At 33.9% G+C, this 25517-nt stretch overlaps 1 protein-coding gene across 2 annotated transcripts in view; it reads left to right on the top strand.

The window, feature by feature from the left end:
- The first annotated feature begins 1153 nt into the window (after positions 1-1153).
- The window catches only part of LOC106461604 (CD109 antigen-like), a 69526-nt gene continuing 45162 nt past the window's right edge, over positions 1154-25517 (top strand). The window contains exons 1-5 of one of the 2 annotated variants that reach the window (XM_022388608.1): positions 1154-1474; positions 15526-15649; positions 23278-23458; positions 23666-23834; positions 24618-24740. In XM_022388608.1, the coding sequence (XP_022244316.1) occupies positions 15534-15649; positions 23278-23458; positions 23666-23834; positions 24618-24740 (589 nt within the window). In that variant the 5' untranslated portion in view covers positions 1154-1474; positions 15526-15533. The remainder of the gene's footprint in view (positions 1475-15525; positions 15650-23277; positions 23459-23665; positions 23835-24617; positions 24741-25517) is intronic. The other variant, XM_013921445.2, reaches the window with a different exon arrangement.

The raw sequence follows: 25517 nt of genomic DNA on the forward strand, positions 1-25517 counted from the left end.
GGCTAACTGCTATCATAACGGATTAAACATCACACGTTTTGTCGCATTGGAGTGAAATGTCATAATAACGCCTATATTGCATTTGTAAACATTATATTGAACCCAACAATATGAAGTTTAAGACAGTGAACCGCTTTAAAACCAGCACTGTATATACGCATTTATTTTTGTGGTGATCTTAACGTTTTATCACTCACACCATTCAAAACACGCCTCACAAGCACTGTCGGACAGATCAAGCATCGGCCCTTGAACCCGAAAAAATATGGCACCAACCACATCAAATATTTTTTAAATTACGATCTTTATCAACGATCAGATTTATAACAAAATCAATGTGAGACAGGTATCATGAAACCGATAAAAACACTGAAACAAATGTCAGGAAACCAAAAATGAAGCGAACACACTTGTCCCATGGGTTCTCAAATTCTTGGATAGGGGCTTAATTAAAATTTTCACCGAAAAAGGGATAAAAAGTTTTTAATAAAATGATAAAACCATTTAAATTTAATCAAAATAATGAAACAAAATCACAATGTAAATAATGTTAATGCTATAAAAAATTACAATCTTACAAAATGTCTACAGACTGATACAAAGCCCAATTAAAAGTATTTTTGGTGAAGACGTAAAACGAAAACATTCATGCAATAATGTGAACAAAGAACACAGTTTTTTGTGTTTTTTTCTGGGCCCCTGGAATCGGGCCCAGTGGATAATCCTACTTTGTTGACAAGAGTTTAATAACATTCTGAAGCACATGAAGCCTCTTTTCAAATTTGATTGTCTAATTTCATCAGTTTAATTACGAAATATAGTTACGAAGTTTAACGATCCAATCAAGTGTTTTTTGTTTTTTTTCATAACGCTTTGATTTTATTTATTTACAATAATAAAGTTGCAATTATTTCCGGAAATATTTCACTCAGTGCTTCTTATCGATTGGATAGTTTGAAAAATCCGATATTTTGTTACATATAAGGAAATCTTGAGAAACGGATATGTTGACAAGTCGAATGTTTTACATAGTCACCGCAAAAATAATGATGGAGCCACTTGTGATGTGCGCTGTTACAAGATTGGTTGAGAAGCGGGCGCCACAAGCGTTCAAGTAAGCGACATACTTTAGACCTATACTCCTGTATAGTATCTGTAAGATACTCACAAGCCAAATCTGATTTTATCATGGACGTTATAACATACTCAATATACTAAACAATCTAGTGTGTTTTAGTATGTTCTAATAATATCAACAGTTTGACTTTAGTAACTTCACTAGGTGTCAGTGTGGTAGAAAACGTTACAGCCCGAGGGAGTATTATTGTTAACTCGGCATCACCAGTCTAATACACGTCACAGGAAACGTAACGAATCGAATGGCTTCACCTGTGTGAGTAAGGCGGCAGCAAGACAGGTAAACAGGACAGTGCTCATAGAAACAAAGAGAAACTTACGAAGAATTTGGAATAAGGTATTATAATTTAAGTTAATTTACTATAATATTTTTATACACTTTTTCCGCTTCAAGCAAGTTCAAAGGGTTTTGTTTCCTTGCTGGGACCCTGTGAAGACAGGTGACAGGCAGGTTTGTGGGCAGCACGTTTTATAGCAGATGCAGTGAGGGCGGTGGCTCACATTAGTGCCTCGTTGTTGACGAAGTTGTTCACCAAATTTTTTTCTCCAAGACAAACAAAATACACAATCATATTTTCAGTAAATGTGTGGATTACGATAGATCTATTTGTTAAGTTTACACTACAGTATTTCTATAGGACAATGAAGAAATCAAATTGCTCTTTAGATTTTAAGCTTGGAATCTGAAAGCTCTGTTGGACAGTAATTCTTAACGTAAGGCAAAAATGTTTATTAAAAATATAATCAGAGCTGAATGTTCCATGTTAGAGTATTTCTGGACGGTGGTAAATGTTTTAATATGTTCTTTAAATTTCAAATGGAAACTGAAGTCCCTAAGCTTTAATATTCTTGGCGAACGTTAAAACTACTTGTTAATTTATACTTGGTGTAGGATAATAACCACAATGAGAACATTAAGAAAGCGTTCAACTTCCAGCAGTGAGTTATCATAGGTTAAAGGTACTCCAAAATAATAAATTCAAGTATTAATCTTCCATTAAGAAAGCGTTTAACTTCCAGCAGTGAGTTATCATGGATTAAAGGTACTCCAAAATAATAAATTCAAGTACTAATCTTCCATTAAGAAAGCGTTCAACTTCCAGCAGTGAGTTATCATAGGTTAAAGGTACTCCAAAATAATAAATTCAAGTATTAAGCTTCCATTAAGAAAGGGTTCATCTTCCAGTAGTGAGTTATCATAGGTTAAAGGTACTCCAAAATAATAAATTCAAGTATTAAGCTTCCATTAAGAAAGCGTTCAACTTCCAGCAGTGAGTTATCATAGGTTAAAGGTACTCCAAAATAATAAATTCAAGTATTAGTTTCCATATATTTCTGGAAGCTTGCTCTTATACTAAGAAAAATGGTGTGTTTGGAGGATCATGATGGCCAAACTTATATTTGGTTGTAGATTATTGTTATCTTTAAAGAAATATGAAGTTTGAATTTTTTTAGCAGATGTTGATCACAGATGTTTTATGTATTTATTATGGTTTAGAACCAATGTGGTTGTTGGATGTAAAGTTATTATTTCGATATAATACTGAAAGTTGTTAAACATCTGAAAACTTTTTCACCTACTCGTTTAAAATAAATTAACTCTTCGGCGAAAGAGCCAAAACTCTTATCACATGACATAAAAATCAGTGTACTTATGACATGACTTATATGAATCAGTGTACTTATCATAAGAATCAGTTTACTTATCATACAACTTATAAGAATTCATGAAATAAGCATTCAACTTGTAAGAATTCATGAAATAAGCATTCAACTTGTAAGAATTAGTGCATTTATACAACCCATAAGAATCAGTGTACTTATCACAAAACTTATAAGAATCAGTGTACTTATACAGCCTAGAAAAATCAGTGTACTTATCACAAAACTTATAAGAATCAGTGTACTTATACAGCTTATAAAAATCAGAGAACTTATCACAAAACTTTTAAGAATCAGTGTACGTATCATACATTTTTTTAAATAGATAACCTAACAGACGTTTTATGATGTCTGAAAACTTTTTTATTTTAATCATAATTAAACGTCATTAATACTCTATGTATTGTTGTTTTACTTTTAGTCAAACGTTTAGTAGCCAACTTAGACATAAATGTATATAGGTTTATGTCTGTTATTATCAACTAGAATTAAGCGTATTTTAGTAATATTACAAATGTCTTGAGCTTACTTGAAGGGATGTTATTCAAAATTCTCATAACACTCACGACACAGGCTAGAGAATATGAATGCTAAATCACACAGTTTATAAAATGTGAAAAAACTTAAGTTTTAATGGTTAATGTTAAGTATATCACATCAGAAGAAACTTCCAACTCTGGCAAAGCTCTTGAAAGTTTATCTTTTAAATATTAAGTTTTCAATTTTAGTAATCGTTATTTTATCATAAGTGAGGCAGAAGGATGATTGAAAAAATATCAAAATCACATCAGTAGTCTAGGACAGTGACTCCTGAACCTTTTTTGTCTGTGAACCACCTGAATATGGGATGGAAGACACGGCGAACCACATTATAATTTAATAAAACAGAATAAGCTTATAAATGGCTTTGGTATTACGACGAAAAGTCCTTGTCGGCACTGGATATGGCAGATGTAGTGTGGTTGACATGTTATATCACACACGTCTTTTCTTTCACTCATGAGGACTTAGGATTAATCTTTCTTCCGTATTTGGACTTCAGGGCCACAAATGATGGAAATCTCGTCTCACAAATGGCACCAGAAAACGAAATGCTTTGTCTGCAAGTTCTGAGTACTCTTCAATTTTCTCAGTCCAAACTCTTAAAGTGGATTTTTTTTAACACTGACCTTAATGTTCCGTTGCAAAGAAAGCCCTCTTACTCTTTCGTAAAGAAGCCAGCAGGCAAATCATTATTTTACAAAGAGTTAAAACTCCCAAGTAAAGAATACATTTTCCCATTTTAACCCAAAAGCCATATAACGTAGAGATTTAATCTTTTCGTCTTAATTTAATTTTCCTGCATTTTTAAGGCCTCAAGTGTCGGGTTTTCTCTGGGATATACAAATTCTTTCTGTAATTATAAAACCTTTCCTGGAACCACCTAAAAGGAGCTCGCGGACCGCAGTTTGAGAGGCTCTGGTCTTAAGAAGTGATAAAAAAAAACCTCTAAAATACAGTAATACCCGTTTAGCGCTTAGGAAGGGTTCCTGAGAACAGAGCTCTAAACGAATCAGCTCTAAAAAGGGTCATTTTAACATTACCTATATGGAGATATGTAACTGAACGGCGTTGTTTCTTACCTGTGAATGATGTGTAAGTGCTTTATTTAGGTACTGATAAATTTAACGTAAATTACTTACTATAATATCGTCATCGCTGGTAAAAAGCTAATTTTTATTAGCCTTCAATCTTGTTTGGTTACAGAGCCATCACATAGAAAATCAGACCCCTCCTGCCACGCCCACCTGTCACATCTTCTCTTTCAGGATTTGTCAATACACGTAGTCATATTATATTGCGGTGTTTTCTGTACAAAGATTTGTAGATCGCTTCCTAAGAAAATGTTGTTTTCCCATGGGAACGTGTGTATGTGTGTTTTTCTGATAGCAAGGCCACATCGGGTTATCTGCTGGGTCCTGATTTTAGCGTTGCAAGTCCGTAGACTTACCGCTGACTCATCGGGGGACCCCATAGGAATGATATTGTGTAGATGGGTGACATTTTGTTCCTTTGGTTGTTTGAAGCAAGGCACAAAGCTACACAATGGGCTATCTGTGCTCTGCCCACCACGGATATCGAAACCCGGTTTCTAGCGTTGTAAGTCCGCAGACATATCGCTGTGCCACTGGGGTGGGGGGGGGGGGCACGGTGAAACATATAATCTCTCAAGGAGACAAGAGAGCTGTATAGCGAATCAGCTTAAAGTGGGGAGTTGCTAAGCGGGATCTTACTGTATTGTGTACATAATGTGCCTATTTCATTAAATACTTGCCCCCTTGTGGCACAGCAGTACGTCTGCGGGATTACAACGCTAGAAACCGGGTTTCGATACCCGTAGTGAGCAGAGCACGGAGAGCTCATTGTGTAGGTTTGTGCTTAACTTCAAACAAACAAACAATCGTTACATACTTTTTAGTTTTTAAGCCTAAAGTCTCTCTATAATAGTACTGTCTTTACCTACACCGAATTTCTTAAGCCGAAAACCTCTCTCTATTACTACTTTTTTACGTACTCTGAGTTTCTTAGGCTGGAAGCTTCTCCCTTCTACTACTATCTTTACGTACTCTGAGTTTCTTAAGCCTCTTCCTATGAAAGTTTCTGAACGATGAACGAAACCAAGGACCGTGAAACATATCGCTTCTCGTGCACCCCGAAGATTAGAAACGTGACACTACTGAATAAAGAATTATGTAGAGGTTCCAAACGTCACCAATATTTAATTAAGCAACAAAACAGGCTACATTATTAACTTAGATATGTGCACGAGACGGTGCCACGTGATTAAGTCTTTTTTACCTGAACAACCTCTTGCTAAAATTAAATGACTGTGTCTCCTAACATTATATCTCGTTCTTGCAAAGATATCGATATAAAATACAGTTTATATAGCTTTTTACGCTATTGGTTATAGTTACAACATCGTGTATTCGAAACTCGACAACTATAAAACGTCACCAAGTGCCTAGCGGCCGATTGCACAACTTCTTAAAGAGATTTATAAATTGTCGTTTTTTGTTTTTTTAACAAAGTATTAACCTTGTAGGCGTATAGTTTATATACTATGATTTTAGGTAGCGACCAGTCTCTAGGACGAGAAGTCGTCCAACGAGCAAAATTAAGAATATAATTTCAGTACAACCAAAATATGTTTATCTGCAACAGAGAAAACGGAAAACATCTTTGTTCTTTACCATTTAATATAGTATTCTATGTTTTTCTGTTGTAACCTTGTTTATTGTTTACAAGCATCGAAGTCTATCAGTACTTTGACTGTAGATGCTTCAGCGCTAAGGGCATTGAGCAGTATTCCCAATATGATTGAGTTAAATAGTAATTTCAAAGTCTCGCGGAAATCAGACTTCATTTCCGGAACGATTGGGAATGATAATTCTTTTAACTCTATCCGGACTGGAGGGATATCATTAATATCCCTCGAGTTTTTCCCTCTCACATCGGCGACATCAACTTGCATGAAACTTCAGATAAACTTTCTAAATAGTATGTAGTTTTGGCTTTAAAATACAACAACTATTTTATATGTCTAGTCAGTATCGATTAGATTGACATTTTTGAACACATTTATTATGATATTTTATTTTGCTGATTACAGTAGTCACTGCTTGTCATTTCTTGCCTCTTTTTTTTTTCTACAGTTTATAACCGGAAAGATTTACAGGTGACCTTGGACCTTACGTGTTCCTTTCAAAATGGCGCCACCTTCTCACACTGAATAATAATATTATTGCCAACAATAGTTTTGGTCGAGATAATTTTATATCTTAGAAAATAAAATGCCCCTGATCCTCACTAAAAAACATATATCTAATTAAATACCATTCAAATAAGATTAATGTCAAAGTTATTGCTCTTAGACGGCTGTATATACTTCTCAGAGTTAATATACATGTGTATCTGTATTTCATACGACATTGAAATAAGATTTTTATCAGTATTGTTGAAGTTGTGCTTGATAGAATGGCCATTTGTTTGCTACATGATACAAAGAAAACAGTCTTTCCATAACCGTTCCTTTCTTCGTGCTCTATTTCAAAGAAGAAAAGTTCCATAACTGTTCTTTTCTTCCATAACTTTGACTACTTTCAACCGTTGTTAGAGGTTTGTTTCTTACGGATTATTCGCGCGAAGTCACACAAGAGTTTTCTGCTCTAACCGCCCCCAATTTCGAACAGAAGAGAGTAGGTAGCTAGTCAACAGCAATCACCGCCAACTCTTGGGCTACTGTAATCGAATAGCGGGATTTGACCATTAATAATAACATATTTATGGCCACAAAATTTTGGTTTTCGTCAACGGCTACACAGTTTGGCACGCTCACCACTTGGCCACTCACGGTCGTAAGGACCTTTATAGTGTATAAGGTAGATTCATTTGTAAAATAAAATATTGGTGGCATCAATTTTACTATGCAGAGGCTAAATAAAAGTATCTCTTAGTAAACTGTTTGCAGACACACTGAAACACAAAGATTTCAGCCTCGGGTCTTGAGAACTTACCAATGGGGGAGGGGGGTGCAGACATTTTAGCCCGAATGTGAGGCTCGATAAAGGACACAGAAGAGTCCAGGAAACGAAGCCTCTGGAAGCTCGTGTTTTTTTTAAACAGTTACGGAGGTAAAAAAGTACCTCTCCTTCTACAAAATCGCATACTTTTTTGAATGCAAAAGAAGCTTGAAACAATGATGAGAAAAGAAGAAGGATAGACACAATCACAATTACAGAAGTTGTCCACAACTGTAGCACATTTTAGTAAAACCTCTACTTTTGTGATGTAAAAAATATTGCCACTAAGTTCATGTTCATGTGAACGTTCGGCATCTGCTCTCTGCCGGTTCAATAATTACCTGAGGTGTACACAGACCGAAGAAAGACTGAGTGCTCTAGCTTTAATACATAATCATTATGACACTGCTATCAGCATTGAAACTTTATGCAAGTTACTTATGGAAAAGTACCCCAGAAGAATGGAGCATGCTAACATGTTACTTCAGTAGTGCATACATGTACGTGTATGATAGCCAATGATTGAAATAGCTAATATACTTTTGTTGTACTGAGATGTTTAAATTAATAAAATAATTTAACAATTAATAATTACCCTTCATTTAGGTAGTACAGTACTTTACTATAATAAAACATACGTATTTATGTTTATTTAAGTCTAGCTTCTCATGCAGTGTTACAACATGATGATTTGTTGACTTTTCATTGGATGTTTGTAGATTTTATGCGAACAGCTATGCAGTTGTTTAAGCTATGTTTCATGCACAATTACTTCCTTATTTAATCCCATACCACCTATTATTTACAAATTTTCTGGGAGGGGAATGTCCGCAAATCCCCGTAGCATTACCATGCTTTGCATGCTGATGGTGCCTTGCACAATAGGTGTTGGCTTTTGATCTCACAAATTAGAACTCCCCTTTCAAACATTCTGCGTATGGGCCTGATACGTAAAACGAAACGAAAAGAAGGTTAAAAATATAAATCTGAACCGCTTCAGCACACAGAAAAAAACAAAACAAAAAACGAAACGAATCAACATCACACGAAAAACATGGAAATCGAGAGGATTACATGTGAAATCAAGGAATCGGAAGATAGGCCATACGTATTTGTTTGATTATCGCTACGAAAAGAATGAAGTGATATTAATACAAAGAAACCATCATATGAAAAAAAAGTACAATACTTTGAGTCCAATCTTCTCAGAACCCTGTATATTTTACAGTATTATAACAGTTGAATCACTACCAATAAACTGAACTTACCGTAAAAGCCCCCCAAGTGATTCAACAGTAATTCTGAAGGCTTACAACGCTATAAACTGGGTTTCGATACTCGTAGTGGTCATAGCACTGATAGCGCATTCGGTAACTTTGTGCTTAACAACAAACAAACACAGTCACTGGAAAATAATAAGAAAAATAACACAACACTGATATTTGACAGTTAACTAATGTTAGTAAAGTAAAATGACGATAATATTTTACAGTGGTTCTATTACCACAATATGTTGTATTTTAACAGTAAAGTTGAGATAAGATGAGCGAAGAAATTGAAATAGATTATATTTATGTGGTTGCATTTAAAAAAATGTATTATTTTAAAATCTGGACAAATGTTATTTAATGCTTCTTTGTCGTTGTAAATGTGACTAGATTTTAGGAAGTGACATGTGGTTAGAATCACTACATTGGGAGGAGGTGACATCCGGAAAAACCTAAAGCTAGTTTGTTTGTTTGTTTTGAATTTTGCGCAAAACTACACGACGGCTATCTGCGCTAGCCGTCCCTAATTTAGCAGTGGAAGACTAGAGCTAGTCATCACCACCCACCGCCAACTCTTGGGCTACTCTTTAACCAACGAATAGTGGGATTGACCGTCTCATTATAACGCCCCCACGGCTGAAAGGGCGAGCATGTTTGGTGTGACGGGGATTCGAACCCGCGACTCTCAGATTGCGAGTCGAGCGCCCTAACCACCTGGCCATGCCGGGCCCCCTAAGGTTAGAATACTAACACTGAAACTACTATAGTTTTTAATAAGATGTATCAAGAAAATAGGTATAACGTGTACAGGTTTCCAAGTCAATAATAAATGTAATTAACATATTATAAGCAAATTTCCATTTTGGTGTTTACTTGTAGTGTTTTAATTATGAAATTGATTATTTATGATTAATACAATATTACTGTTAGTATGATAGTATAACAGGATGCATTTCTATTATCTATGAAAGTTTTACAAATTTTGATATTTCACTGCAAACACTCGTAGCCTAATATTAACATTGGTTTGTACTTAAAGGCAGAAATATAGAACAGTAGAATAATCATAGCTTAGTTAGTACTTTTACAGTACCAGTGCCAAATGTTTAACGTTAGGGATAATAGAAATGAACTTAAGTTAGAAAATGATGTAGAGAAAATATACTATCAAACTTCTACAGTATAAACAAAATTCTAAAACACTTTATAAACGAAACCTGACGCACTTTAATAGGTCAATATATGGATATTAGATATTCCCCCTTATTACCTACGTGTTTATACACTTAATATCCCCCTTATTATCTACACATTTATACACTCAATATCCCCCTTATTATCTACACATTTATTCACTCAATATCCCCCTTGTTACTCACATATTTATACACTTAATATACCTCTTATTACCTACACGTTTATACACTCAATGTCCCCTTTTATTACCTTCACGTTTATACACTCAATATCATTTCTTGTTTTTGTATTATTGTAAACGACATTAAAGGAACTATTTAAGTAGGGTATATACATATGTATATTGTCAGGTTTCATAGCGCTAGATTCTTTACAGTAGGAGGCTGTGACCTGTTGGTGATAAATTTCAACAATAAACAGACAGCACACAATACACTTGTTTTGAAATAATATATTCAAAATAAGTCAAACGTATGTACAAAAATTCGTTACACTATTGGTTATCACAGTTGTATCCAGAGCTTTAAATAATTGTCTCTTTTTTTTCGTTAAAGTCCACACAGGCGGATTCAATCACTTTAGAACACCCTTCGACAGGACAAGTTATTCTCCTCTATCTCTGTTATTACAATAAAAGTTGTGAAATTTACTTTAGAAATCGCCCGTTATGGCTAAACTGACAATCACGCAGAATGATTTCACTTTTACTTTCACTTTCACTCACTTACTTACTTGCACTACCCTGGTCACCTATATACATATATATTGCCCGACTGAGGCCTAGCACGTTTTACAAATTGCAAGACGTTATGATGTGACAATACTCACTTAAAGCAACCATAAAAATTTAGAAGGTTCTGGTAATACGACGTCAATTCACAACAATTGAACTACACAACAACTGGTTTGTAAACAGTTACTTAAACAAACCTGCGATAAATTATCGCTTCCAAAAATACTAAATTTAATATTCAAGCTATATAACTACCTAAACCATAACTTTCGTATTACATTTAAATTAAACAGTAGTGTATATCTAAGAAATACATACATGTACAGGTAAAATATTATTCACCAGGGAGAGAGAGTACACACTTATACACACAGAGAGAAAGGGATACAACTTGTACAATATTTTTTTGTTTTATAGCGAATTTCAAACGTGCTTATAAACCTACTATATCTTTAGAATTGCCATACGTATATGCTAATGGTTAATTACGTAATCATTCAGTTACAATTAATATTGGTTGTTCTGAAAATGCGCGAAAGCTATTAAAATAAAAGTTGGTAGTAATAAACTTTATTCATTTATGGATATTGAATAGTTGATAAATTATTGTATACGATCCAAAAACTAACCTTACAAATACAGACATTTTAGTTAACACTTCTCATCCAAAGTTCTTGGTTGGTTAACAAATTTATTATCATATTTTACAGCTTCTAAAACTTTTAATATTAATATACTTTAATGTTTTTTTTTGTTTTTTTTTACAGACGCTTTATTTGTTTGTTTGAAGTTAAGCACAAAGCTACACAATGGGCTATCTGTGCTCTGCTCACCACGGGTATCGAAACGTGGTTTCTAGCGCCGTAAGTCCGCAGACATAGATGGATTTTTTATATCCTTATGGATACAAATCTATTTACCTTATGCTATTAATTTGTATCAGGTTTTTTAGGCAAGTCTGTTATGGACGTTCTATAACTATATAATTTAATTCTGATGAATAAGAAAAGGAAAACTATAATACGTGATACTAAAACTGTCTAAATTTAGACAAATGTAAGTTGTCGTTTTGTTATTACAAGGATTTTTTAAAAATAAATGTCGACAATTTTCATTTCATATTTTAGGGTTTCCTTCATCTTCTAGTTACTTTTTTTCTATCTTTATATAAGAATATTATAATTTTACAATTACTTAGTAACTTAGATATTTCAGAATTTGTAACAACTTAAAGCTAAATATAATCGTTTTTAAGAACACGGTTTAGCATAATTTTTTATTGTATTAAATAAAAATGTTATATAGATTTCAAAGCAGTTATGTTAGAGGATGTTTATACGGAGTTATCAGACATTTATTACCATAAATAACTTTTACAATAGCAGGTTATTTAAATTATTACAAGCCTGTTTTGGTTCACACCACTTGCAACCTTGAGTGACTAGTACACGTGTATGCGATAGAATGGGAGGTATTTTAGGGTAGTTTATGTAAATGAGTAGTCTGGGACGATATGTCACTTCGTTGAAATTAGAAAGGTAAATTCTCATTTTTCTCCACTTCATTTTTATTAGTAAGAATAAACATGGTCATTGTCTTTTTACTGTGTTATTAATAAAAGTATTGTTATGACAGCGGAAGTCGCGTGACGCTGGGAGCATGCGCGCTGGAGTTTCTAGAATTATCGGGAAACAGTAGGCACCGTCAATAAAGTGTGTGAATCACTGTGATTTATAGCGTGTGTTATAAAGGTTGTTAAGTTTAATGTGACTGTGGAAATTCTGTGCATTACAAAAAGTTTTTATCGAGAAAGAATAAACTAGTTTTAATCAAAAAGGAACTTGTATCGCTGAAGTTCCTCGGAAAGATATTATACCGGAAATTAACAAACAAGCAGATGCGCAACAGTATGTAACGAATAGGGGAGTTGGAATGTTAATTTCAGGAAATCAGTTTTACTTATCACCCTAATACTGTGTTTTCAATTACCTGTTTTAATTTATTTGTTTTACTTTTTCATTAAAAATGGCTACTTTTGCACAAGTGACTGAAGAGAGAACGAATGATAGTTTAAGTCTGGATGTTGTGAGTTTGAGCACGCGTATCTGTTTTAACTTTAACATCAATATAATTTCAAGCGTGAAACTTCCGAATATATATATATATGTTTAATCTTATAGACCACGTCCCCACCACTTTTTTTGGGGGTTCTATGTTTCCAAATACTTCTCCTGTAAAGATATATTTTACATTCTAAAGTTTTATCTGTCTGTCCTGTATTAGAGACGCTCTTTGTTTTTGGCCAAATTGTTTGAAAAAGTAATATACAACGAATACTGAAGGTATAGAACTGTTTATGTATTATGATTCGTTTCCTCTAAGTGAGTAAGCATCCTTGAATTTTACCTGTTTCATCTAGATATTTCATTGGATAAAACTGTTGTGCATACTTTATAAACACTTTACACACATGGCACATACTGTCAGAAATAATCTTTCCATCAACTATTCTGTCTAGAAGTATATTGTTGTTACAGCGATTATTTAATGTTAAAGAAAACTGCTCCGTACTTTGATAAATATTCTCATATTTACGCCAGTGCTTTAAATGGAAACACGTTGTCAATCAGCCCATGCGTAGTATTATCTGAGTAAAAGCATTATCCATGTAAATCTGGTGTCTTGGAAACGTTTGTATTCAACGTGATGTTCATTCAAGCTTAACGTTGATGAGATAACAACGCAGTATGTCATCCATGAATTCATATATATTAATTAAAAGTTTAGAAACAATACTTAATCTCCAAGAAAATGTCTTCACTTCTAAGCACAGACATTTGTGTACAAACAACTGAATACAACTAATTTATCAACAAACTGTAGTTGTACTAATCCTCTAATATGTCATGGGATAATCGACGTGAAATTTATTCGCTTATACATTTAATTTAAACAACTGGAAGCGCTTTTTTTTTTTCGTTTCAAAAATTATAAATCTTATGTTAGTAAACAAATATCTATATATTCGTTAACCGAACATCGTAGGGATTTATTTACGTAATAACTGGGAAGATCAACGATATGCAATGTTTAAGTTTTAGTAATCGAAATTATTTTGAACGTTTATACAAGGATAAACAACATCAGCCAAATTTCTCGGATTAACAGATTACTCCAAATTAAAGTAGATGAAACATATAAATAATATCATAACAAAAGTTTGTCAACGTACGAATTATGTCAGGAGTCTAACGGGCAAAAACAACGGAACTTCAGCCGAGAATATTATCAGAATATAGAAAACATACATACACCCAATTGTAGAATATGCATGCCCGGCATGGATTAGTAAAGCACCGAAACACATGAATAAATTACAAAATATACAAAACTCGTTACTAACTACAGCATACAAAACACCCAGATACACTTCATCAAAATTTCTGCACAAATATGCAAATATCCAAACACTCTGCGATAGACTCCTACAAAATTCGCTAAATTATTTCGCGCAACACTTGCACAAAAATGATCTACTGTGTGAATTAGATCGCTACTGCATAAATTATGAAGACAGCCCTAAGTTCCCTCTCACCTCTTAACATTTCTAATGGAAATAAGAATTTAACGCTAGACTAAGACACCAACATTAATTTTATGTTTATACGATAGCATTGTAAGGGTATTATACGTAAATGATCTGGATGAGCAATAAAACCAATATCACATGATAATTACATGTAGAAATGTAAAGAGATAATGTATGTATCATAGAATATCAATGTAAGTATCAACATGGACATTGCATTGAAGGGGGATCAGAGTAAGTGCGGGATACTCTGACCCTCATGTAGTATTTAAATTTATATTCACCCGAAACAGCAACCATCCATCAGGTAGGAGGAAGAGATCCTATGGAACCTGGCTCTCCCAGGTCTGTAAGGTCTAAATACCGATAATGAGACGAGAGGTAAACCCTTATTAACCAGATTTGAACCAAAATGTGGAGACGAGCAAATTATGTCAAGAACCTGTCAGTTAACAATTCAGGAACTTCATCACAGAACATTATTAAAATATACAAACAATACATACGACCAATAATCGGATATGTCAATCCAGGATGGATAAACATTTCACCAACCCTAATCAAAAGACAATTACAACCAATACAACACTCGATACGCACTGCAGCATATAAAGTACCAAGAACCACAAATTCAAATTTCTTACACAAATATACGAACAATAAACGACAGGCTCTTACACAGCTCAAATAATTATTTCAAGAAAAATATGAATAAGAATGAGTTACTGATTTCACTGTCTCCCTACATCATACATGTGATATATGAGTGGGCATGGCTTTGAAAGGGGTTGTTGTGACTATTTTCAAAGAAACTTCTCAAACATTTCGACATTGTAGCTGCTTTTAGGGTTAAAAAGAAAAACCACGAAGAAAAGTTAAAATTAACGTGTTTCATTTGGGTTAGGTCTTTATAAGCGAAACACTGGTATTATCTGTATATAACTTCAAAAGATTAAAAAGCAAAAATTATAGAGGGCGTTTTTTTTTTTAAATGGTGCATATCGTATATCCTTAAACAGGTTACCGGAAGTTGGGTTCGACCCAACCCACCAAAACTCCCTCCTCATTGAACCTTCGGCACCAGTTTAATTACAGGGTTTATTTGAAAACTGCCGGTGCATCGATTATGCTACTAAACCGACGATGTTTTATATAGTTTTTCTTTCTCCAGGAATTTTTGGGTTAGTAATTTCTTTATTACAGTTAAAGGTCAACGAGGGTCATGACATATTTTTTGTCGTAATATAAAACCGTCTCTAATTTTTTGTTATTGAACTGTAGAATAAAAGCATGTAAAACCTATGTCTAGGGAAAATATATTAAATTGGGTACAAAAAAATGTTGTTTTTAATGCATTTCCATTATGCTGTTTTGCAGGAGACACTATGCTGGCTGTTTATCTATTGCTGATAATAGTGACATCTACTGGCGTACAGAATAGTTTTTCCTTGAATGATTTTAGAGAGAACGAAGTTGACCAAGATCGACTTGTATATGAGCCGTAAGTAGTTTTTGTTTGCTTGTTCAGTACTGTTGTCTCCTTCTTCATCTTTAGGTGTCTCATTTAATAGTATAAAATTTGGAGTTTGATTTTGAGCTAAAGAGCTTTGCTTGTTTTCTTTTTTTTTAACACAAAGCTGCAGGAATCGAACTACGAATTTCAGCGTTGTAAGTCCCCCAGTTTACCTCTGAGCTATGACGAGCAGGTATAGAAGAGTAATGAAGGTTGGAGTCTGTTATCAAGTGAATTTATTTGAAATGTATTTTTCCAGTCATCCTAATCCAATAACTATATCTAATCCAATAACTATAAATTTCAATGTTGAATATGTAAGGCAATACATTAAAAAAATCTTATTATACGATTTTGAGAAAAGGAACACAAGGTGATGGTTTACTTATAACTTCAAAATATATTTAATCCATCGTCCATTCTCGTTTTCGACTTAAAATTATGTAAAGGTTTATTAGCAGTTGATCAATTAAATGGAAACGATCATATGAGACAGCTCCTTTTTTTTGCATTCCAAATCCTTAAGACAGTGTACATAGCTGTTAGTTAAAATATTCTGATTGAAAGGCTTACAAACATATCATGAGGAATGAGTGAACACACACACACATATATATATGCTTATATGTTTAATCATCAGATATTTATCACAACATTATTAAATCCCCTTTGAACTTCTTGGTTTAAAATATTTTTGTTTTGTTTTGAGGGGTATACTTCGGAAGTCACAGTTTCGCCGATATGTTCGAAAATATAAAATTTTTCTTAGTTTTCTCCATAATGGTGCCCTATGAATGGAGAAGCTTCCTAAATCTGGATAAATTAGTAAACTCTAACTTAGATATCGAAACTTGCTTAAGGTTTTTATTTCTTAACACGAATAAACTGTGATATAATCAACATACTCCTTTTATATTATACCGCAGACTGATAACCGCCTGAAATTATTATCTAATTGTTAATCATAGGCAAGTGAAGAAGTTCAATGTATTTAAAAGACTATCTGCTGTGAAAACTAAACACATACATATTTGAATATAGTGATAAACAGGTCTTTACAGTGACGTCATGCAGGAACCTTTTCTGGTATTATGGTGAGACACACCCAATGATTCAGATATAGTGATAAAAAGGTCTTCACAGTGACATCATGCTGGTACCTTTTCTGATATTATGGTGAAACAAACCCAGTGGTTCAGATATTGTGATAAACAGGTCTTTATAGTGACATCATGCTGCTATCTTTTCTGGTATTATGGTGAGACACACCCAATGGTTCAGATATAGTGATAAACAGGTCTTTATAGTGACATCACGCTGGTACTTTTTCTGGTATTATCGTGAGATACATTCAGTGGTTGAGATATAGTGATAAACAGGTCTTTACAGTGACATCATACTGCTATCTTTTCTGGTATTATGGTGAGACACATCCAGTGGTTCAGATATAGTGATAAACAGGTCTTTACAGTGACATCATGCTGGTACCTTATATAGTATTACGGTGAGACACACCCAGTGGTTCAGATATGTGATTGAAAGCCTCAACGTACTTTCGAATATAGTAAATGCTGAAGTTAATTTACATTCCATCAAAATGACAGTCTGTTCTTGCTTCGTTAGGGATTTAGTTGAATTAAAGACTAATTGTTTTATAAAATTTGCCAGAAGAACAAAAGGAAACAAGACAAACTCAATATTTTCATGTGACCTGTTCATATATATCTAAACTGTAACCTTATTTCTCTTCTAAAGTGTGTGTCAACAGAATCTTGTCCTCTTGTAGTTTTTCACTCTGTCGCCTTGAAGTTCTAGAAAAAGGATTGCGAAAAGTGTATACGCCCAAATACAATGTACTAAGGCAACTTAGTTAATACCAGATCATATTATTGTACATTTCTTCAAAAACAAACAAACAAAAAAAAACTCAAGGCTTCCAGTTTCCCTTCCCTTTCATTTGGAAATATTCGTATGGGAAATGTCACTTTATTATATATATATATATACAAGTTTGGAGCTATTTTTTATTTTCTCGTGTTTATATAAGATATTTTGCAAGTGTTTGTTTTGTTTGTTTGTAATTAAGCACAAAGCTACACAATGGGCTATCTGTGCTCTACCTACCACGAGTATCGAAACCCGGATTCTAGCGTTGTAAGTCCGCAGACATAGCGCTGTGCCACTGGGGGGCTTTTTTTTTTTGCAAGTGAAGGCCTCTATATTCAACTAATTAAGAAACTGTTAACATATATCATAGTTTTTTACAGGAATATCACATCTCTATCTCTAGGTAAAACGTCTACCACATGTCTTGTGTATCTGATTTACATCGTATTTGGTGTAATGATAGAGAGGTGAAGTTTGGAGGCTAGAAATTAAAGTTAAAACTCGTGCGAGTTATACGTGATGGAGGATGCTTGGAATTACCGTAGTCTGCAAATAGTACACATACCTTGTTTTCTTATAGTATTTATTTAATAATAACAACATTTTTGAATTTTTCTAAGTTCTGAATGGAAGCATACTAAATTCGGTTGGGGTTATGTGTTAAATTCGGGCTGACATGTTACTTTTTAGTAGCCTGACCAGTCAGGACCCAAGAAGCTGAGGAAGCACAGAGACAAAGCAGTGGACGGTCTCTGGGAACCATATTTTACAGAAAACACTTATGAAAAATGGTTTTAAATTTGTTATTACGGAACAGCGCAACCAAATAAGAAATATGTAAAGACTTACAAATATTTATTTCGTTTGGTCCGGACACAGGTGGCCTCCGCTCCGCCAGTATCATTATGGATGGGTGTCGAAATTTAAATTGATTTAAAGGATATGTTTTCAATTTCCCTAAGTCAATAATTTTAAATTACGACATTTAATATCTAAGACAAATAACTAAAAAAACGTGAACATTGTTTGCTTTCTTTTTTTTTAATGTTTGCTTAAACTTGCCCTCCCCTGCTGATGATATGCCATCGAAACTTATCTACTGTTTGATTGGATATTTGCATTGTGTCCTACCTAACCTATTGCATGGAGGATACCTTGTGAGTCACATGGAGCAGTGAGATTTCTGCCTTTCTAATGCCTTTTTTTTATTGGTCAGCTACAGAAAGAATGTGTATTGTAAATGTAGTGAAGAGAAAAGTTCGTTTCTCAATTTGAGTGAAACAAGATTTGTTGTGAAAGTCTGGGCTTTGTCTTACCTGATGATCACGTGCAATTCATCTTATGTTATTTTCATTTCCAAGACAACTTTGAATTTACTCTCATTCAAACACAATTTACTTCATTTTAACATAACTTGCTTTACAACACAATAGCTTCTGTCACGTGTATATACATCATTGATGATTCTGTAGCATCAGACAAATTAAAACATGTTATATTTTCCCTCACTTCGTAACTCTGTCTTTTTACATTCATTCACCCGTAACAAAGCGCAACACCCCTCCTACCGAGTATTAGATCCACGAATTTCTATAATTTTTGTCGAGATCGGGTGACTGTGTTCTACGTCTATCGCGTATTTTTACGTTACGAACGATGAATGACTGTCTTAAGCCTAAACATATAGTGTGCTTTGTGCTTGCATAACTAAGTATCACGTGATCTAGTAGGGACTGTCTTTTTTTGGCACGATAATCGTGCCGGAATAAATGAATTATTATAATGTTATTATTATTATATTATTTAACCTAACCTAAATAAGTTGAAAATATTTTTCTACAAACTAAGAGTTTGTGTTTATATCGTGTTCTTTGAAGATATGCCGTTACTTCTTAACATATAGTTAAGTGAAAATAATCTGTTTAGGTTGCTCTACATTTTGTTTGTGCTCGTCAAAGCCAGTATTGAACCATTTTTACATATCTCTTATGTCGTAAATCTATACGCGGCACTTTAGATCTCTCGAAAAGATTAATAATAAGAAGTGTGAATTATTACTCTGTCTCGTGGATGTTTCTGTTCACTGTAGCGTACATCGTCTGTTGTTTCGTTCTTATAACGTTTTGCATTATGTTACAAATGTTTAATATATAAAATTCAAAATACATTTCGAATCTCTCAGTGGATGATACGCTGGTAACTCTTGATTTGTGTTACAGTGTGCGTGTGTGCTTGAGAACAAAGTGCTAAACATTCCCAATTGTTCACTATGTTTCATAGAAAAACAGAACATTAGTATAAAGGTACACATTATCACATCATTTTCTCGTTTGAAAAGAATTGCAACTGTTGCAAATCATCGCCCCCCCCCCCCCGATGTAACAGCTTGCGAAGCTTTTAACAAATCATCTTGTATGAAAACTGGCTTTCGACATTAATATAGAAATATATTTGCCCTTGATGTTAAAAGCTCTAATCGCTAAGGGTTGAAGACATTCAGTTGGGGTTGTTTTATGATTTACAGTTACTAAAGTGGAAACTAGTTCTCACTCCTCCAAGGATAAACTTAAAGTTCAAGCTGTTTGAATCTCTTTTTAAAGGTTTGCTTTCAAATCGGAAAAGACTGCCAACAAACTTTGTCTGTTATATTAAAATTTCAAGCTGCTTGATTTTCTCTTGAAATGTTTCTTTCAAGCTATTTGTTGAAGAATAACAACAAACAGTACCTGGTGTATAAAATATCAAGCTGCGTGATTTTCCTATGAAATATTTGTTTTAAGTCGGAGAAGAATTTCAACAAACAATATCTGTTTATTTTTAGAAATAGTTGATTAATAATGGATAAACAGTTGCAACAGAATAAAGTTCCCAGGCTAGTCCTAATGGTACCACGCTTTACCCCAGTTACATACACAAAACAAGTAACTTGTCATTATTAAGTGTACCACGCTTTACCCCAGTTAGTTACATACACAAAACAAGTAACTTGTCATTATTAAGAGAATCACAACACTGGAGAATAAGTATTATCACAAAACTGAAACCAGAAACACTCTAACCTTTGTCCTCCACATGTTTTCGAGTGCGCTACACAAATCTGTATTGCCATACATGCTGTACTCCAAACAAAGGTAGATAATACACGTCAACATGCACTTGTATATATTACCTGTTATGTTTTGCTTTTTAGTTCTGGCACAGTACATGTAAATTATTTGGCGCCTGTTTTGTGAAAATGGGATTTTTTCCGGGTGCTTCTAAAACCACTCACAACTGATTTTATGCTATTGGATTTGTCGATCCAGACAAGGTATTGGGTTTAAAGATCCACGTCACCCTGATAAAAGGCCCTTTCGTTAGTTACAGAAAATTGTCGTCAATCAAGTCTTCAATCGTGGCCTTGAATGTTGCTGTTTTTACCTTTTGCTAACTAGCCAATTGTATTTTTAGTTTTTGTCCAAATTTTGAATTCCTTTATCTTTAATTTAAATCTAAAAAATTTTCAAGTTAAAAAAATTGCAATTTTACCAATACATTCGATATATTTAATCCTCCTAATCGTAGCTGTAAATTATTTATTTACCTTTTTATTTTATTCATTGTTTATTTTTTATTATTATTATAATTTCTTTTTTTTACCACTAATTAAAACTTAATACCACGAATGAGGCGAAAGAGAATTGACTGGTTCTCGAACACCCGACTATTAAAAACCCAAATACCTATCATTGATGATTGTCATACAAGTAATGAAAAAACTATTCAAAATAGGAAGTAAATGTAGGGATGGCTAATATCAATCCTTCAAAAACAATGCAAACAAGATAGTAGGGATGCCATTTGCATCATCCTTACATAATACAGGCACACAGTGTAGTAGAATGTCAACAGGAAAAATAGGATAAATTAAACTCAGTTGTGATTGAATAGTTATGTATATTGTTATATGTTATTTTTTGCCTTATATAGGCAGTGCTACTTCCTGCCTTATAAAAGTTCGAGCTGCTTGAGTTTCTTTTGAAAAGTTAGTTTCAAGTTCGAGAAGATTGTCAACGAACTGTATCTGTCATGTAAAAGCTCAAGGTGCTTGATTTTCTTTTGAAAGGTTAGTTTCAAGTTGGAGAAGATTGTCAACAAACTGCGTATATTATGCTACGTCAAACAAATACTGTTTATCTATGTAGAAGTGTATTTTAGCATGTTTGTTACCCTTAGAGCTTAAGAAATGGAATGCATAATTGCGCAAGCAAGTTAAAATATATGTCAGTATATTTCTATAAGAAATAGCTTATGTTGGATTTTTGTTTTCTTTTTTGTCAGTATCAATATTATCACATAATAAAATGCTCAATTTATTGAGCGGGTTTTGCCGATGTAATTTTGGAGGTAAGAGAAAATTTATATATTATTTAAATACAAATATAAATTGCACTTAAGAAGAAAAATGTTCCAAATCCCGTGCTGTCCTTGGAATTAATTATATATCGTCGGTTGTCCTCAATCAAATATCCATGATTACGCACCATTGCCAGACACTGTATTTTTTTAAAAAAATTAATAGTATATGGGATGGCGAGGTCAGTCTTAGACGACACGTCCTGACAAACTTTGACGTGCGACTCAACTCTAGCTACACCTTCTTGGCTAATTAATGGCTCTACTGATTAGGAAGTTCATCTTGCATAACACTTTCCTGATAGTAACCAGAGGTCACGTTGCTTGTTTTTTGTTTTTGTCAAGTTTAGCTTTGTAGTTATTGGAGAAAACTGGGGCAAACATTGTCCAAAGAAAAATTTTCTTTATATTATATGTACCATATTAGAAATTTCACTTGATATTCGGCATAGTAAACTACCTGTTTCTTGCCGAAGTTGCTCAAATAAATTCGGTCCTCGTCCTATACAGCACAAAAATCTTTCTTCCCTCGAGTGCAAGGTAATTTTTGTATTATAGTTTTTTGGAGTTTGTCTTGTGTACTTCGTGGTGTATGTTTCTTTACAGATATCTTTTCACAGTTGATTGGAATGAGTGCAACTTGTTAACAATCACTGAAAGTGGTGTTCCTGAACGATCAGTCTGCATAATTAGCAGCAGACCTGTATGTGATAGAATGATATTTAGATGGTTTTTATTTCCATATCTATGAGTTTCCTGACCTCCTCTTGTCGATAATGTTTTCTTTGCTTTTGATAGTTGTCCTTGACATTTGTGTCTCGGGGTTTACGTCATTTTGCGTTTTCGCTGTACGATTAAATTGATATCCTTACTCGAAAAGGGGTTGTGACAATATATTTCTCCATTCATAAGTTTACCATGGCGTTATAGCACTGTTGAGTAGTCAGAAATTCCCCGTGAATGAACGATGTAGGTGACATGGCTGCTGAATATGCTGCCCATAGAGACACGTCTTGCACCTGCGGCGAAACTCCGCTGTATACAAATCGTTCTTGTAAGATGATATTATTCCTTTGTATTATTTAGTTCTTAAATATAACATAGATGAAGTACATATTTGAAGTTTTTATGGACTGCAACTGTCTGATGTGAAAGAGTGAGCGATATTTTACTGAAACTGTCGTTCGGTCTTCATTGAACCTGATGCTGGCCTCAGCGCACAGACGGAAGTGTTACTCACTTTTACACATTAGATAGATGCAGCCATACAAGATGTATATCCAGCATACTCCACCTGCAACTCCTTTAAAAACAAGATGATACTTTTGTTTCAGGACCTATTTCGTTGTCGCTTCAAAGGTCGTAAGGCCAGGTCAGGTGTATAGGGTATCCGTCACTGTTTTCCGTTCTTCAGTACCAGTGACCGTCCGAGCGTCCGTGCAGAGGAATGGGGTCGAACTGTCTTCAGCACTAGAAGAGTGCAGAACAAACATACCAGAAACTTTGTTATTAAAGGTACATAAGTTAATTTTCTTATATCTGTCTTTCACACACACACACACACATATATATATATAGTATTTTCTTGAAATTAAAAGAATGTTATATTTCTCATATACACACTGGGCTTCACTTTCTGAAGCAAAACATAATTTAATAGTACAATAACATATTTTAGAGAAGAAATGAGTTGATGATAAATATTTTTTCTTCTCTTTACAGATACCCCCAACTAGTGTGGTGGGTGTTTACAAACTCCGCGTTGAAGGGAATGTAAATGGTGTATTGGGTGGAGCAGCATTTCTCAATGAGACCTACCTGGAATTTTCGCAGCGGACCATGACAATTTTCATCCAGACAGATTGTCCAATTTACCGCCAGGGCCAGACTGGTAAGAAGAGCTGTTCATTACTCTCATAATAATTCATGTAAAATGTTGCCCTCTATGTCTGTCTAGATAGTTATTTGTTTCTTTCTTCGTGTTTTTACCTTCGGATTCCTTAAAGTTACAGTTAGATTTGATCACACATATACAGGTGGCAGCACTGTATAATTTCACCGATTGTACAATGGTAATAAACGTCACCGATTAAAAGTTTTATAACGTAAGCTTATGGAAAATCGTGGTGAATCTTATTCCATGACGTCGTATTTGGACTCCAGTCATTTACAACTTAATAATTTCCGCTGTTATTATATTCCTTGCACGGTAGCATAGAACAACTTTCATAATATTTTATGCTAAAATCAATTTCCTTTATGCTCAGTAGGCCTTATTATCTAAATTTCGTTTAGGCTCCAATAGGCCTTATTCTCTAAATTTCCTCTAGGCTCCAATAAAGCTTATTATCTAAATTTACTTGTAAATAGTCTGAATTGCATGCTCAAATAATAATTTGTTTGTGAAAAAAAGATAATTTATGAATGATCAAGTATTTGTCTATGTTACATGGCTAAGGCCAGACCTTCAATCTGTGTGATAGTCAATATGGAATAGTTTAGTATAGGTACAAGTGGAATTCTTAGGCTAAAAGTTATGAAATGACAACTATTTTCAAGTCTGCTTCCGTTGTTACTTTCTGCCGCTTTCTTATATGCTAGTTTTGCTTTTAATAATTGTTAATATTGGATATCATAACTAGCGTTTAATCGTGACTGCTATTTCTTATTTCAGTTCGATTCAGAACAATTCCAATCACAACCGATTTGAAAGCTTTCTCTGATGCCGTGGATGTGTATATGCTAGACCCAGAAGGAACCATAATGAAACGATGGCTGTCTCGCCAGAGTAACCTTGGTAAGTTGGCAGCTTAAGTTTTCACATGAATTAGAATAGTGTTTAAATGGTTTAGGTTATTGTGATAAAGTACCGTTAACATTAACTTCCGAGCAGAGCAAGCTATCTTCTTTCGTCCAATCTAAAAATGAACGTGGTACTGAGTATAACTAATTAAATGTACCTTTCTTATATTAAGAGGAAAATGCATTGCTTCATCAGTTGGATAATCTCACTATTAGCGATATTTTCGTCAATAAATCCAGTAATATCTCATGATGTTTGGTCAACTTAGAGAATTTAGGTTAATTCTAAATCCACATACTAAGCTAACAGTCCAAAACAATCTATAATACAAGTACTACAAAATTAAAATCACAAAACTAAATATACTAGCCATTCTAACTGATACTGTTAATGAAAGTAATATTAAGGGAGTCTGACATCTGAGATAAACTGTTGTAGAGTTAAGTTACAAGACAGTACCAGTAGTACAATCAAAAACTAATTGTTATGAAGATACAACATATTAAATAATAAATGAATACCCCGAAGTAGCTAGAATATTGGTAATTTAATTAAAAATATAACAATATTGAATGTAATAAAAAGAAAAACAAGATATTAAACACACTATGCAACTAATCCAACTATAATTAACCTCTGCCACTTGACAAAATGCATGGAGCGGGCAATAGAAAGTAATAAATAAAATTAAATCTTCTGTAACAACCAAAAAATAAACGCGATAAGCCTAGACAGTTCAATAACAATAATAGTAAAACTTAGAAAGAAGGT

This window comes from Limulus polyphemus, unplaced genomic scaffold, assembly GCF_000517525.1.
Source record: "Limulus polyphemus unplaced genomic scaffold, Limulus_polyphemus-2.1.2 Scaffold996, whole genome shotgun sequence".
Classification (NCBI taxonomy): Eukaryota; Metazoa; Arthropoda; class Merostomata; order Xiphosura; family Limulidae; genus Limulus; species Limulus polyphemus.